This window comes from Selaginella moellendorffii, unplaced genomic scaffold (assembly GCF_000143415.4).
Source record: "Selaginella moellendorffii unplaced genomic scaffold, v1.0 SELMOscaffold_69, whole genome shotgun sequence".
NCBI lineage: Eukaryota > Viridiplantae > Streptophyta > Lycopodiopsida > Selaginellales > Selaginellaceae > Selaginella > Selaginella moellendorffii.
The window spans coordinates 390,184-404,042 of NW_003314330.1; the positions used below are offsets into that span (position 1 = coordinate 390,184).

Below are 13,859 nucleotides of genomic sequence, written 5' to 3' on the forward strand. Positions count from 1 at the left end.
ATATCGTTGTGTTGTAGCAGTCGGGTTCACACTAGCCCAGTGCACACGGGGATATTCTCGGAGAACAGCTTTAAATCTGTAGGATATTCCCTCCAGACCTCACAGAGATTCGCTACCCAGTTATTCTTCCCGGATTTGATGAGAAAAATATTTGTTGTTTGTCATGATTTGGGGCGCTCGTACGGCGAGGCCGTTTCGACACCGAAACATCCGTGGGGCTGTCTGACACGTGTCACCATCCTGGCGGTTTACAGGCCTGGAATGCCCAGCGCCTTGGTATTATGCCGCGCACGCGTTTGGGCGCGCAGACTCCCGTTAACTGGTCGACACGTGGCAGGTCCCATGCCGTTGGATCTGCCGGATTTTAAATATCTCCGTCAGCTGACCTTGGCACCGTATGTGGCACTGGTAAGACCGTTCGATCCTGACACGTGGACAGGCTTGTGTCTGATGATGCTCAAGGCTATGGCTTGCGCGAGCGGATTGTCCCTCCCATCCCTCGTTCTTGCGGGATTGGAGCTAGGGTTATTGTCTCGCCGCTAGGGCCTGCTAAGGGCGACGACGATCTCCAGCGCGGCCGGCGCGCCACAGGTGGCTCGATTCTTCGCGTCTTGTTCTCTCCGGCGGCTGGCTTGTGAGCTCGAAGCTCCTCTTCGTGATTCCAGGGCCGTGCTACGGTAGGTCTGTAGAAATCTCATGGATGGAGAGGGCTTAGAGTACAGTGGGCTGCTGGAATGGAATTCCAGTCGAGTGTGAATGATCTCGCGGCCCAGGAGGATGAGTGGGAATGCTTGCCGGTTTAAAGCCGCATTATGGTGAGCTCCATAGATAGATGATAGATCTCGTCCGGCAAGGTGAGCGGGATTTCGTGGTACATCCACACAGCTGGTCGCTATTTAAGAAATTTGGCCTGGGCTCCTCCTGGATTGCCACTGCTGCCATCAATTCCTCTTTTTGAGAGTCAAGCGATTTCTCCAAGTCCAGGTTAGCGGCTTCATTTATTTCTTCCCTTCCAGTTTTTTTGTTTCTTCCTCTTCCTCGTTTTTCTTTTTTCTTTTTACTGGAGCTAACGAACAGTGATCGCTGACGATGCTCCAGGCACCCAAGGGTGATGCACACATATTTTGTACCATTCGGCTGACTTGAAGTGGCGATGAGATGAGCTTAGTGGTTATGGAGGAGCAAAGTCAACCTGTCTTTCGGGATTTTTTGGGCTCGTCAGCGGCCCCCAATCCAGAGACAAAGCAGCCGGAGCTGTCGGCGACGGACTCGGTCAGGGTTTCGCAAAACAGTGGCTTCATGGAGCAAGAGGATGGAGAGGCGTCTGTAAGAGGGGGATCCACATTCTCGGCGCCATGTCCATCGTCGGCCCCAGGTCCCAGCTTCCCGGCCTCATCCGACCCAGGAACGGGTAAAGTTTTTCTCCGTCACGGCTACGGAGCTATGAAGCTGACAGTCTCTTGTCTTTTCACAGAGCTCTGGCGCCATGGCAAAGCTCCTGCTGGTATGCCATTTAGTCATGCCATCAAGGCTGCTAATTGCGTGAATGATGACGTTACGAGGAAACGGGAGGAGCTTGCAAACAGGGCTGCTTTCAGGGAGAATGATATGATGGAGGGCTCGCGTCCTAGCAAGGTATGGTTGCTCCAATCTCGCTTACAGAAATATCTCACCCTCTCTTTCTTTTCTTGTTTCAAGGCTTCCCGGTTTAAGCAAAGAGAAAACGAGACCCTTCCAAGTACAGGTGATTTCGGCCTCACGATGCAGCCTCCTCGAACCTCGCAAGCTGGAGGTAACTTGTGGCTCCAAACTTCGGTTTTTAATCCGTCCACGGGTACGTCGAAGCGGATAGAATCTTCCAGGCCGACTTCGGGCGTGCCTATGCTAGCTCGTCCTATGCAAGCCACCTCGGGTGCTACCGCAGGTGCTACTGCTGGCGGGGTGTTTTCGCGCAACCCTGCGAGCAGCATTCTGCCTCCTCCAGCGGACGAGGGATCTAGAACAGGTTTGCAAGGTGGTGGCATCGCAGCACTCATCAACAGCGCTAATGCCAAGCTGCCGTCGGCAAGACCGCTCGCTGAGCCTCCGGCGCTCGAGCGCACTGCTAGTCTGGACAGACCGAAGCCTCCTCTCCAAAATGGAGGCTCAGATTCTTTACTGCCCTCGTAAGCTAACTCTACATCTTCGAGTCACTGCGAAACAAAGCTAATGTTTTTCCTTGCCGCAGACACAAGACTTCGACAACGTCAGCTACTCGGCAGCTGACAATATTCTACGGGGGACATGCTCATGTGTTTGACGATGTATCTCCGGAAAAGGTGAGAAGAAACTCCCAAGTCAATTTTATTTTTTTATTCTTTTTTCCTTTCTCATGCTTTGGCTTTGATCGTGGCATTCCAGGCAGACGCGATCATGCAAATGGCTGGCTCCAACGGGAGATCGTGGTCCACGACGTATGCTCATCGATCCTCGCGGTCCGAGGGCTCTCTGGCCGATCTCCGACGAGAGAAAGCCGCGATTGGCGCGACCTCACTGACGGTTCCATCGGAGAACCAAAACGCTCCTTCGAATCTCCAGCGCAAGCACAGGATTCCCCCCGACCACCACACTGTCAAAGTCGGGATTCCTGGAGACGTGCCAGTTCCTTCAGGTACTTCCAAACAGCTCCAAAGTTGTTCTAAAGCGTTCTTTTCCTTAACTTCGCAGGCATTCCAATTGGAGATGGAAATCGATTCGCAATGGCCAACGGCCGAGCCCCTGCTGGACTTCACGGCTCCTTCTACAACATGAAAGAGGTAAAAAAAAACCTCTTTTTTGGTGGATTTATGCTGAAAGATTGGATTTCTTTGCATTGCAGACCGCTAGCAATGGCCAGCACTGGCTATAGACAGGTTTGGCACTAGGTAGTGTAAATTATGACAACATCGAGCTTTTACAATTTTCTCGCCTTCCATTGGCTGCGTGGCACTGTGACGTGGAGCTGATGTGTACTAGGGCTTCGCAATTTCTAGGGTTTGTGCGATGGCTGAGGCGCGCTCGGTAATGCGGGCGCTGCTGCGCGCCCGGAAGGTCGCATTCAAGGGCGACAGGCCGATGATCGACGCGGCCGCGAAGCACGTACGATCGATCTTCGAGGAGCGGCGGCGGGTGAGCGATCCGGTGGAGCTTGAGAAGAATCTCCAGGAGGGGCGGGAGGCGGCGCAATACCTGGTGGAGAATGTAATCCAAGCCAAGAGGAATTCGCAAGGCCACTACGGTAAGCAGATTCTCTAGTCCCTCTTGTGATTATTGAACCATAGCGATGGTATGGTTTTCTCTAGCAATGGGCTTAAAGAAGGAACACATGGGAATGGAATTTGAGGGAGCGTCTCGATAAGCTCGTTGGTATAGATTCTACTTTTTGCTACTTCCTACTGATTGCTGGAATCCTGGATGCTTTCAATAACCTTTTGACATTTTTGTCATTTTTTTTTTTTTGAGATATGCAATACTTTTTGGCTGAAAACCTTTATACCTTCTTCGTTGTTATTTGACAAATGCAAATAAACCATTGTATGTTAAAAGAATAAACCTAAACCTCTAAACACTATTAGGCATTAAGGACAGGTTTGTAACCTCAGCATCGCTTTTCCGAAGGATTTGAGAGGCCTCAAAGGGAGTTGGAGAGTATGGAGTGTCTATCAATTAATCATCCAGAATGCCGATCCAAGGTAGTAGTGCATGTGAAACTCTCTTGTAAAATTTGAATTGAATATGAAGTTTATGAACCTTTCGTTATGTAGCTTGCAGCTTTATTCTCTTGTAGCCTTCTCTTTGCTTGGAAAGCATCATATCAGCGGATATGCTGTTGGCCAGCGTGCATACCTTTCGAGGTCTTGGCCCATTTCTTGGTAGTGTGAGCTCGTGTCCGGGCAAGCTGGATTCCAGCGTCATCCGCTGCGCTTCTGGTGGTGGCACCGGTTTGAACTTGAGCAGCTTCCCATACTCTCGGAGCAGCTGAAGCATGTACTGGTACACGAAGTCCATGCTGAGATCTTTGTCTAGAAATGACTTTGCACATTCCCCAATTGCAGCGGCCTGGAGCACGAGAGGGTTTACGGACTATTGTTGACTAAGGCGAGATCCAAAGTCTTACCTCCTTCGGGTGAGCATTTCCCCAGTCGACAGCAAACTTAGTCGAGTTGCAAATGTTGTCTCTATCCACAGGCCAAAAATGAACGAAAGGAATCAGTGACCGGGCGAAGAACTCCTGAAACATCGGCTCGATTTGTAGGACTGTTGAACCGCATGCCAATATGTACTTGAAACTGACAGACCATCCTCCTCCTTGGACATAAATCTTATACCTGAAACAGAGTCACCCTCAGCAAGCAATCAACCAAATGAAACACCTGTGTTGGCACTGTTTTGACAAGTCTGAATTGTTAAAATTGCGTTCCCTTTCAGCAAACCAGTCCTGCACAGGTCATTGTAACATTTTCAAGCCTTTTGACAGAATTCACTCACCTGGTGGTATGTTACGAGGTTGTAGTTGTGCGTGTTGTTGGCGGTGCATTTGACCAAGTCCGCTCTAGCCGGACCCATGTCGTAGTTCCCCTTCCAGAATGCTATCGGCTGCCTGTGTGACCAATCTAGTTTCTTGGCTCCAGAAAAGATTTTTCCCTTTTCTAAACTCCAGGGAAGGATATTAACTTCTGGCCTGTACACCAGAGTGCATGCTCAGTTCCGAAACGACCAAAAACACTCAGACTCACCATCCCCAATAGGACCAATCTGGAAACACAATGTCGTAGTGGTCACCTCTGCTGGTGCAATAAAGGAACAGTGGCGGAGGAGGCCAGGATCCATTCTTCTCAGGCTGGTGCTCCGCTCTGAACACGAGTGGCCAATCTCCGCAGTTGAACATGAGGTCAACGTCAGGAACCATCCCTGGATACTCTTTCAGCAGCATTAGCAAACCCCACAGCGTGAAATCATCCCGGGTTTCGAAGCACTTATTGTATCGCTCCATGTAGAGAGTCCCGTTAACTATTACTACACGGAAATCTGCTTTGGATCGAGCATCTTGGAGGTTTTGTTGGGAAATCCCTGTTTCTTTCCAAGGTGCGAGATCATTCTCAATCCAGGCGAAGTACGAAGGGCATTGATTTTCCGAATTTGGGGATAGACATCTCTGGAGCTCCCGCAGATCGCTCTTCTGCAGCCTGAAGAAAGAGCCTGGAGAATCTGAAGCAGAAGCGGACTCCTGACTGCTCAAGGTCCAGGTCCAATCCCAGTTCCAGTTCCAATTCACAGCCTTCAATTCAAAATCCAAGCAGCCAATTAACGCGAATTTCTCTTGAGAAGCTCACCTGAAGATGCTCCGTAACGAAGACGAATAAGATCAGCGTAACAATGATAACAATCCCGGGCTTGCTGAGCTTCCTCCAAAGAGGCGAAATCGCAGTGAACTCCACCATAACTTCAGAGCGAGACTGTTGACAAAACAGTCATAAGAAAATCGAGTGGTTGACTTCCAAGCACGAAAAGATTAAGTTTACATTTCCATGCATGCCAGAAATTAAGGCATGAATGATACTTAGTTCAACATCAGCCATTACTGTTTGTTAGGTATAAAACCACTTGGGATCATTGTTCCACTTTCTTGTGCTTGAGCCGCCCGAATCTCCTCCGTTCTACGCAGGTATTCAGACCTTTCAGCTGGCGTAAACTGCTGCATTTCCTCGGCTTCTCTCTGGGCATTCCGAGAGAGCGATCGAGCTGTTCGAGCAAATGCCTGAGAATGATTCGATCTCCCACTCGTGATCAGCAACGACCTGGAAGGAGCCTTGGAGAGAGCCTTTGCTTACTCGATGTCTATAAAAAAATTAAGAACTTGGAAGCAGAGAAGGCAAGTTGATTCTTCTAAACATTGGAGCCACTGGAGCTCACAACAACCCAAGAGGCGCACACACACATAAAGGAGGCGCAAGAAGGAATCAATGGGAGAAGAAAAACTATCAAAAGGAAGTAACTTTCCACTGAAAGATCCCTTGTAAAGTAGGCTGGAATATTGAAGATTGAGTTAACGCAAAGATTTCTTCTGTTTGCAACACAAAATAGTGGTAAATTGCAGCCAAGTTCCTTCCTCACTATCTTCTCTCTTTTGTTAGTTTCTTGCACCAATTTGTGGTTCTAAAACCATTCTCGCACCAACTCGTGATTTTGAAACCCTTTGATCTTCCTAGATGGATTAGAGTGATAATTCGTTCTTTGAAAATGTTCGCACTTGAGAGGCTGTGTTTTGGGCCATATCTGTCCAGCACGGCCTTAGTAGTCCTCTTGAATCGTGATCCCTTTGACATCTCGATCCTGTGCTAGATGGATACGTTGGAGCTACTTACATTTGGCAATCAAGACGATGTTATGTACAATCTGGCTATTTACAAATCAGACGTTTTCTCGTCTTCTTTCCTCACGGGTCTGCTTGCCAGCCCATGGTGTCGTCTTCGCTCGACGTGTAGCCATCGTCACTGATCTCCTCGTCACTGCTCTCTTCCACAGCGGTTTGCGCATCTTTGGGCTTGGCATATCTCTCGCAGTACTCTATAATCCAAAGCACACCACAGAACTTCAAAGCTAAACTAGAGGATTTCTTACCTTTCACCTTTTGCTCGTACTTTTCTTTGTCCCTCATCATCAGCGACCCGGCCTCGCCATTCAAAGGGTCACTTGGATTTGGATACAGCAGCAGCTGCGGAAGGAATGACTCGAAAACATTGACGAGGTCTGCCAAAACCAATACAAGCTCGAACCCAAAAGAAGAACAAAGACTGAAGAAACAAAAACTTTACCAAACATGGGGCTCCAAGTGTGATTGATCACATCCAGGCAAACAGATCCCGAGCTGAAAAGCACCGTCAGTCGCAGAGACAATGAGTCGAGAAAGAAAATTTACGACTCGTCGACATTCGGATGGAAGATCTTGTTCACGAATCCAATGGAGGGCGATTTGTAGGGATAAGAGTCGGGAAGCTCAACGCGGACCTTCCACACTCCACTCTCATAAGGACCTGGCAATAGAATTCCTGGAATGATCTATCCCAAATTGAATGAAGAGAGTTCTTACTGTCTGCTGGACCCTGAAAATCCACAATGAACTCGTTCATGCCATCGTTGAGCATTTCCACCTTGTAATCGCTCATCATGCTGCCATAGCGCGATCGATTAGAGAATGGAAGCCTCGATGGCAACAAACTCACAGCTTCATCACATCCATCTCCCGGCGCCGGCTTGGAGACGACATTGCCCAAAAACCCTAAACAAATGAGCGTGTTCTATACATATACCAGCGTAGAATATTCTAGTGGATTTGGGGCATTTGGGGCATTTGGGATGGGATGAATGCTTGCCAAGAGAGAAAGAAGGGAGGTCTACAACCAATGCATCCAGCGTCTCCAGGAATGCGCCAATGCGCGGGCGCTGGGCGATGGCAAGCGCGCTCACGAGCTCATCCAGGAATCGGGCTGGATCCACGACAGGCTGCTGGGAAATCTCCTCATCCGGATGTATGGCATCTGCGGCTGCCTGGCCGACGCCATCGCCGCCTTCGATGCGATCCGGGAGCGCAACGTCTACTCCTGGAATCTCATCGTTGCGGCGAATGCCCAGAACGGGCAGCTCCATCACGCGGCGGCGCTCTTCGATCGCATGCCACAGCGGGATTTGTTCGCGTGGAACGCGATGATAGGGATTTTCTGCCAGGCCTCGCATCTGGAGGAGGCCAAGAGCGTCTTTGATCGGATGCCGGAGAGGGAGGCGCTGTCTTGGAACTCGATTCTTGCGGCCTTCTCTCAAAACAGCCATGCTCACCACGCTCTCGAAATATTTCGCAGGATGCCGGCGCGCGATCTCTCCTCCTGGAATTCGATGATACAGATCCACGCGCAGCTGGATCAGACCGACGCCCTGCCGGGATTGTTCGACGCAATGCCAGAACGAGACGTGATTTCCTGGACGACGATCGTCGCGGCATTCGCAAGAAAAGGGCAAATGGAGAGGGCGGGGGAGATCTTCCGCCTGATGCCACAGACCAACACTCGCGGCTGGAATGTGATCCTCGTCGGCTCCTCCCGCGGTGCCAGATCCATCTTCGACACCATGCCGGAGAGAGATCTCGTCTCGTGGAACGAATTCATCGCCGCCAGTGCCAAGATCGGCGATCTCGACGCCGCCTCGACGATCTTCCAGCTGATGCCGCGGCGCGACGTGATTTCCTGGACGACGATGCTCCACGGCGTGATGAGCTATGGGCGCCTGGAGCACGCCAAGGAGCTCTTCGACGAGATTCCGGCGCGGAATGTCGTGACGTGGACGGTGGCGATTACGTCCTACGGCGACGGTGGCGATGTGGATTCCGCGCGGGAGGCCTTCGCGCGAATGCCCCAGCACAATCTCTTCACCTGGAACGCGATGATGAGTGCTCTCTCTGATCAAGGTAACGCGATCCATCTCCAGGATGCCAGGGATATCTTTGATGCTCTGCCTTACAGGGACACGATCTCTTGGAACACTCTCATCTCCGGCTATGCCCAGCAGGGGCAAATCTGTGATGCGTTTGATCTCTTCGCCCATATGCCCGGCCGCGACAATGTCTCCTGGAACGCAATCCTCCTGGCCTACACCGAGGGATCGCTGCTCCAAAACGCGATCGCGCTCTTCGATCGAATGCCCTGCCGGGATCTCATCGCGTGGAACACGATGATCCGGGCGTATGCCCTGGACGGGCATATCGACGAGGCACGGCAGGCGTTTGACGGCGCGGATGAGAAAGACGGGGTGGCGTGGACGGCCATGATCCGCGGGTACAACCACAATGGCTGCTCCGGCGAGGCCATTCGTCTCTTCATGGCGATGGACCTGGAAGGGATCAAGCCTTCCGGCGGGCTGTGCTTTGTGGCGGCGCTCAATTCGTGCTCGGCACCGCGGTTTCTCGAGCAGGGCAGGCGATTGTGTGAGAGGATCCTGGCGCTGGGTCTCGAGAGCGATCAGCTGGTAGCGGCGGGGCTGATCTACATGCTGGGAAAATGCGGGGATCTCCAGAAGGCTGCGCGATTCTACCGCGAGGAGCTCTCGGAGGATCGGCGAATTGCCGTGGCGGGAGCGATGATCTCGGCCCTCGCAGCGAATTCCCAGGTGGGCGCTGCACGGGAGCTCTTCGATCGTCTCCCAGAGCCCACGAAGGACTGGAATGCGATGATCCAAGCTCACGTCGCGGCCGGGGAGATCGACAGAGCGGAGGAGCTCTTCCAGGAGATCCCAGCTCCAGACATCGTGACCTGGTCGACGATGATCGCTGGCTACGCGCGATCCGGGCGAGGCGAGGAGGCGCTGCAGAGATTCCGGTCCATGGATCTGGAGGGCGTGCGCGCCGACGCCAGATCGTTCGTGGCGGCGGTGGAGGCGAGCGCGATCACTGCCGATTCATCGCAGCTGGAGACGATCCACGCGCTCGCGGTGGAATGCGACCTGGATTCACACACGATCGTGGGTACGAGCATCGTGGACGCGCTGTGCAAGCGCGGCAGCCTCGCCCACGCCTGGATCGCCTTCGCCAAGATCTCCAGCCGGCCCAGGATCCCATGGAGCGCCATGGTCGGGGGTCTCGCACGGAACGGATATTCCCGCGAGTCTGTGGCGCTGTTCCGGGAGATGCTCGCGTACGGCGCCGCCCCCGACGCCGTCACCTTCGTGTCCGTGCTGGCGGCGTGCAGCCACGGTGGGATGCTGCGCGATGGCGTCGGCTACTTCGTGGCGATGCCGTTGGATTTTGGAGTGTCGCCCACCGTGGATCACTACCGGTGTGTGGTGGATTTGCTTGGACGAGCCGGGCTGCTGGGAGAGGCCGAGGAGTTTTTGGAGGAGGCGATGCCGGTTTTGGGGAGGGAGGATAGCGTGGCGTGGACGTCGCTGCTGGGATCGTGTTGGAGCCATGGAGAAGTGGAGCGTGGGAAGCGACTGGGAGAGTTGGCGGTGGGGTTTAATTGGGAGGAGCAATCCTCGTCCCCCTTTGTGCTGCTCTCCCACTTATCATGCTCGGACTAGGCAGAATCGGCTTCCTTCTGCAAAATTTATTATTTTTGTTAGATTCTAGACATCCATCCTTTGTGAGGTTGAAACAAAGCACACTAACAGGAAGAGGATTAATTAACAAGACATTAATGTTTGCTCTACTATAAAAAGTTGAAAATTGATCACAGGAAAAGAATAAAATATGTCAACGAATCTCGGTGAGATCCGCCAAAACGATGCCGCCAAAAAAAACGCTTTCACTACTTGCCGATTACATCCTGGATCAAATCGGCAGCGTCTTGCACGGTGACAATCTTCTCGGTTCGCTCCTCGCCCAGGCTGATCTTGCAGTTCTCCTCGAGTTGCATCATCACCTCAACCTTTGGAGACGAATCAAAGTATCCTCGAGCGAGTCGGCTCCAAGATCGGTGAACTTGGCGGCCGGAGTGACGCTGGACTGATCGATTGAGAGCTGGGTGGCGATGATCTTCTGGACTGAAGCAAGCTTTGCCTGTGGAAAAAGAAGATCAAAGACTCGCAATCCCCTAGAGAAAAATCCGAGCACTAGAAGAAAGGCATATAGAAGCATACCGTGAGGGAGCAACCTCGCTTGCTGGGGATGCTTGTCAAGACAATGGCGTTGGCCCTGAATCCGACCACCGGGGAAGCTCTCACAAGGGATCCGACGCTTGCAGCAGGCTGATGAGAGAAGCAAAGCCTCACGGCCTAGTGCTCTATAGAGAATGAGAACACTCCCAGCGGGAAAGAAAACTAAGAAAGCCCTAAACTGAAGGAATGCGAGTGGTATCGGAGCAATAGGTTAGATTCTTTTTGGCACGAACAGTGCCATAGACGCTAGGACAGGATGGCATCGTCTTCTTCCTCCAGAGACATGGAGCAGTTCGATGGGATGAATTTCTTTGCCTGGAAAGAATGTGCACAGTTTTGGTTTATGAGGTGGGGACTTTTGGTATGTGGTATCTGGATTGAGAAAATGCCCATCCAAGGACGATGATGACACAGTGAGTGGAAAGACTTGGATGCTAGGGCAAATGGAGCATTAAGAGGAGGATTTAACCCTCTCTACAATGTTCACGTGAATGTGGAGAAGAGTTCTATTGAGAATTGGAAGTTAATTTGTGAAATTATGGAAGTGGACCTGCAAGAAGATGTGGATGTGATTTTTTGTCGCAGTGAGCTATACAGGCTCAAGCAGCAACCACACGAACACGTGCAAAATTACATCACTAGGCTTCAGCGTAAAGTGGTGGAGATTAGACTGCTAAATCTAGAAGCTGCTGTGATAGATTAAGAGTTTAATGCAGTTTTATTTAAGGGGCTTGCAACTCGTGCTATAAAGTCTTATTTTCATTATATCAAGAAGATTCCTAACATTACACAGCAGCTCATCAAACATGAGAAAACCGTTATACGTGAAGGCAATGTTGCTGAGTGGGACAGAATTGCCATGGTGATTTGTGGTAATCAGCACACATAAGCAGGGTGCTCCTCTATCTGGAGTGCTTATTTCCAAGTCGATTAAAGATAGAGGAGCACCCTGCTTATGTGTGCTGATTACCACAAGTCACCATGGCAATTCTGTCCCACTCAGCAACATTGCCTTCACCTATAACGGTTTTCTCATGTTCGATGAGCTTAGTAAAAATCTGCCACTATGTAATGTTGGGAATCTTTTTGATATAATGAAGATGAGACTTCATAGCACGAATTGCAAGCCCTTTAAACAGAATTGCATTAAACTCTTGATCTGTCATAACAACTTCTGGATCTAGCAATCGAATTTCCACCACTTTGCACTGAAACTTGGTGATGTAATTTTGCATGTGCTCATATGGCTGTTGTTCTAGGCTATATAGCTCATTGCGATGAAGAATTATATCCACATCTTCTTGTAAATCCATTCCCATAATTTCACAAATTGACTTCCAACTCCTAATAGAAGTCTCCTTCACATTCATGTGGATACTATAGAGAGGCTTAAGTCTTCCTCCTAATGCTCTATTTGCCCTAGCATCCAGGTCTTTTCACTGTATGGATTATCATTCTTGGATGGGCATTTTTTCAATCCAAATACTATAGGCCAAAGTCCCCACCTCATAAACCAAAACTATGCACATTCTTTCCAAACAAGGAAATTTGTCCTATCAAACTGTTTGTCCCATTATATTATAAATGTTTTTTTTTATCATCTAGAATTTCAATTTACTTCCCTTTATTCAAATTTAGCAATACACTCCAAAAATTTGTATTTTTTATCTTAGATAAACAAATTTTAGTGCTATTTATCCCCATTGTTTTACAAAATTCTTCATTAAGCAGTGGAGAAATTTAACCTACCTATATAACCTCATCTATTATTAATAGTATTTAGATAATATATTTTATATTTATTTAAATATATTACATTATCATTTTTCTTAAATTTTGTTTGACTTCATTTTTAACATATTCAACTTTTAAAAAAAATATGGTTTATAAATATTAAATTTTTAATAAATTTATCTAAAAGTAATTATAACATGAAATTCTAATCTTGAATTTAAAAAATCTATTGATGCAAAATATCTAATTTCTCTAAAGTAGAAGAGAAAATGAAAAAAATATTAATATTAGTTATAAAACTTTTTGGATGAATTTAAATTGTAAATTTAGAAATTCAAAACTCAATCAAAAAATATTCAATTAAAAGTTCTTTTTTAATGAGTCTCAAAAAATTAAATTTTTTATAAATACAATTGATATATATATAAATGAATGGTGCAAATGAAGACATTAATATTCTTTTGCATAAACATACATTTGAGAACAATGTTAGTGAGATGAATTTAATTAGAATATGAAAAAATTAAAGGAGTTACAAACACCAAAATGAAAATAGAGTTATTAATTAATTTAATAGCACTAAGAATGGTGTATTACAATAAATCAACTATGCACAGTTCCCAAAAATATTAAAGATCGTTTATATATGCATAGATAAAATATAAATTTAATGTATGTGAACCAAAAATATGAAATTTTCCATAACCAATAATGCATCACACTCTTACGTCATATCTAGAAAAAAAAAAAGTCAATATAAAAACTTTAAAAAACAATACAAACTTTTAATAAAGATACTCAAGCTCCCTTAGATAAAATATAAATTTAATGTATGTGAACCAAAAATATGAAATTTTCCATAACCAATAATGTATCACACTCTTACGTCATATCTAGAAAAAAAAAAAAGTCAATATAAAAACTTTAAAAAACAATACAAACTTTTAATAAAGATACTCAAGCTCCCTTTGTGCTAGGAATTAGATCGAACACTGACTCCAATTTCAACCAATGGCCACACAATAGGCAATAAAAAAAAACAAGTAGGTACTATTGACTATTGAATGATATATGTGACTATTGAGTATAGAATTAAATATTTATCAGTGCCCTTTCCACTTTATCCAGAAAATCCTAATCTCCTTCAGAGACTGATTGCTAGTCGACTGTAAACAATCTTATTGCGATTGCAACTTAATCCTAGCCTTCTTCTCCATTCTGTCTATGTTGCTGCCACCAAACTTCCCTCCTACTGCTCTAGACGTGGCAGCAAAGTAATGTGCCAAAGTTGGGAAACAACAAAACAAGTAATTTGGAGATGAAAGGGCAACTAAGTTAGATGGCAGTCGCATAAAAAGATGAGATGGTTGGAGGACGGGCATTCGCAATTGGGGATTAGAAGAATGGCAGATAATTTAAATGAGCTGTTGAACAAACGCCTTGACATGGAGTCGTCATGTTTGCAT

The 13,859-nt window shown here is 47.8% G+C and overlaps 6 protein-coding genes across 7 annotated transcripts; 3 read left to right on the plus strand and 3 right to left on the minus strand.

Moving 5' to 3' along the window:
• Positions 1 to 436: 436 nt before the first annotated feature.
• Positions 437 to 2,953, plus strand: LOC9653488. Its single transcript, XM_024659640.1, has 8 exons — positions 437 to 984; positions 1,099 to 1,411; positions 1,475 to 1,635; positions 1,699 to 2,165; positions 2,228 to 2,318; positions 2,401 to 2,650; positions 2,707 to 2,795; positions 2,858 to 2,953. Exons 2-8 carry the CDS (start codon positions 1,159 to 1,161, stop codon positions 2,885 to 2,887), a joined length of 1,341 nt encoding a protein of 446 aa, XP_024515408.1. The 5' UTR covers positions 437 to 984; positions 1,099 to 1,158; the 3' UTR covers positions 2,888 to 2,953.
• LOC112340726 (mitochondrial zinc maintenance protein 1, mitochondrial-like) lies at positions 2,907 to 3,473 on the plus strand. The gene is made up of 2 exons (XM_024659644.1): positions 2,907 to 3,256; positions 3,321 to 3,473. The coding sequence occupies exons 1-2, from the start codon at positions 3,022 to 3,024 to the stop codon at positions 3,374 to 3,376; spliced, it is 291 nt and encodes a 96-aa protein (XP_024515412.1). The 5' UTR covers positions 2,907 to 3,021; the 3' UTR covers positions 3,377 to 3,473.
• Positions 3,474 to 3,714: 241 nt separating this feature from the next.
• LOC9653489 (O-glucosyltransferase rumi) lies at positions 3,715 to 5,510 on the minus strand. The gene is made up of 6 exons (XM_002985673.2): positions 5,352 to 5,510; positions 4,755 to 5,296; positions 4,507 to 4,699; positions 4,392 to 4,456; positions 4,136 to 4,346; positions 3,715 to 4,077 (listed from the first exon to the last, which is right to left on the minus strand). The coding sequence occupies exons 1-6, from the start codon at positions 5,457 to 5,459 to the stop codon at positions 3,775 to 3,777; spliced, it is 1,422 nt and encodes a 473-aa protein (XP_002985719.2). The 5' UTR covers positions 5,460 to 5,510; the 3' UTR covers positions 3,715 to 3,774.
• Positions 5,511 to 6,357: 847 nt separating this feature from the next.
• LOC9653814 (ubiquitin-conjugating enzyme E2-23 kDa) lies at positions 6,358 to 7,291 on the minus strand. 2 transcript variants are annotated; one of them, XM_002985674.2, is made up of 6 exons: positions 7,242 to 7,291; positions 7,109 to 7,188; positions 6,938 to 7,052; positions 6,834 to 6,886; positions 6,640 to 6,768; positions 6,358 to 6,585 (listed from the first exon to the last, which is right to left on the minus strand). In XM_002985674.2, exons 1-6 carry the CDS (start codon positions 7,283 to 7,285, stop codon positions 6,455 to 6,457), a joined length of 552 nt encoding a protein of 183 aa, XP_002985720.1. In that variant the 5' UTR covers positions 7,286 to 7,291; the 3' UTR covers positions 6,358 to 6,454. The 2 variants fall into 2 exon arrangements, with proteins under 2 accessions (XP_002985720.1, XP_024515393.1); XM_024659625.1 differs by having other exon boundaries at positions 6,366 to 6,768; positions 6,941 to 7,067.
• Positions 7,292 to 7,383: 92 nt separating this feature from the next.
• On the plus strand, positions 7,384 to 10,083 carry LOC112340696 (pentatricopeptide repeat-containing protein At1g32415, mitochondrial-like). The gene has a single exon (XM_024659531.1). It carries the CDS (start codon positions 7,384 to 7,386, stop codon positions 10,081 to 10,083), a length of 2,700 nt encoding a protein of 899 aa, XP_024515299.1.
• A 102-nt stretch (positions 10,084 to 10,185) lies between these two features.
• Positions 10,186 to 11,972, minus strand: LOC112340697. The gene is made up of 4 exons (XM_024659533.1): positions 11,767 to 11,972; positions 11,444 to 11,621; positions 10,642 to 10,837; positions 10,186 to 10,561 (listed from the first exon to the last, which is right to left on the minus strand). The coding sequence occupies exons 1-4, from the start codon at positions 11,970 to 11,972 to the stop codon at positions 10,311 to 10,313; spliced, it is 831 nt and encodes a 276-aa protein (XP_024515301.1). The 3' UTR covers positions 10,186 to 10,310.
• Positions 11,973 to 13,859: the final 1,887 nt, after the last annotated feature.

Bases quoted from the DNA above. Each gene is read 5' to 3' on its own strand.
- LOC9653488 (XM_024659640.1), top strand. From the start codon at position 1,159: ATGAGCTTAGTGGTTATGGAGGAGCAAAGTCAACCTGTCTTTCGGGAT. The intron at 2,319-2,400 runs GTGAGAAGAAAC...GTGGCATTCCAG, and splicing joins ACGATGTATCTCCGGAAAAG to GCAGACGCGATCATGCAAAT. The intron at 2,796-2,857 runs GTAAAAAAAAAC...TTTGCATTGCAG, and splicing joins CCTTCTACAACATGAAAGAG to ACCGCTAGCAATGGCCAGCA.
- LOC112340726 (XM_024659644.1), top strand. From the start codon at position 3,022: ATGGCTGAGGCGCGCTCGGTAATGCGGGCGCTGCTGCGCGCCCGGAAG. The intron at 3,257-3,320 runs GTAAGCAGATTC...GGTTTTCTCTAG, and splicing joins GAATTCGCAAGGCCACTACG to CAATGGGCTTAAAGAAGGAA.
- LOC9653489 (XM_002985673.2), bottom strand. From the start codon at position 5,459: ATGGTGGAGTTCACTGCGATTTCGCCTCTTTGGAGGAAGCTCAGCAAG. The intron at 4,700-4,754 runs GTGAGTCTGAGT...TCTGGTGTACAG, and splicing joins GATTGGTCCTATTGGGGATG to GCCAGAAGTTAATATCCTTC. The intron at 4,457-4,506 runs GTGAGTGAATTC...TGACCTGTGCAG, and splicing joins ACCTCGTAACATACCACCAG to GACTGGTTTGCTGAAAGGGA.
- LOC9653814 (XM_024659625.1), bottom strand. From the start codon at position 7,285: ATGTCGTCTCCAAGCCGGCGCCGGGAGATGGATGTGATGAAGCT. The intron at 7,189-7,241 runs GTGAGTTTGTTG...GCGCTATGGCAG, and splicing joins GAGATGGATGTGATGAAGCT to CATGATGAGCGATTACAAGG. The intron at 6,887-6,940 runs GTCGTAAATTTT...GGTGCTTTTCAG, and splicing joins TTCCATCCGAATGTCGACGA to CTCGGGATCTGTTTGCCTGG.
- LOC112340696 (XM_024659531.1), top strand. From the start codon at position 7,384: ATGCTTGCCAAGAGAGAAAGAAGGGAGGTCTACAACCAATGCATCCAG.
- LOC112340697 (XM_024659533.1), bottom strand. From the start codon at position 11,972: ATGGATTTACAAGAAGATGTGGATATAATTCTTCATCGCAATGAGCTA. The intron at 11,622-11,766 runs GTCTCATCTTCA...TGTGGTAATCAG, and splicing joins CTTGCAATTCGTGCTATGAA to CACACATAAGCAGGGTGCTC. The intron at 10,838-11,443 runs GTTAGGAATCTT...GCATTCCTTCAG, and splicing joins TTGATGAGCTGCTGTGTAAT to TTTAGGGCTTTCTTAGTTTT.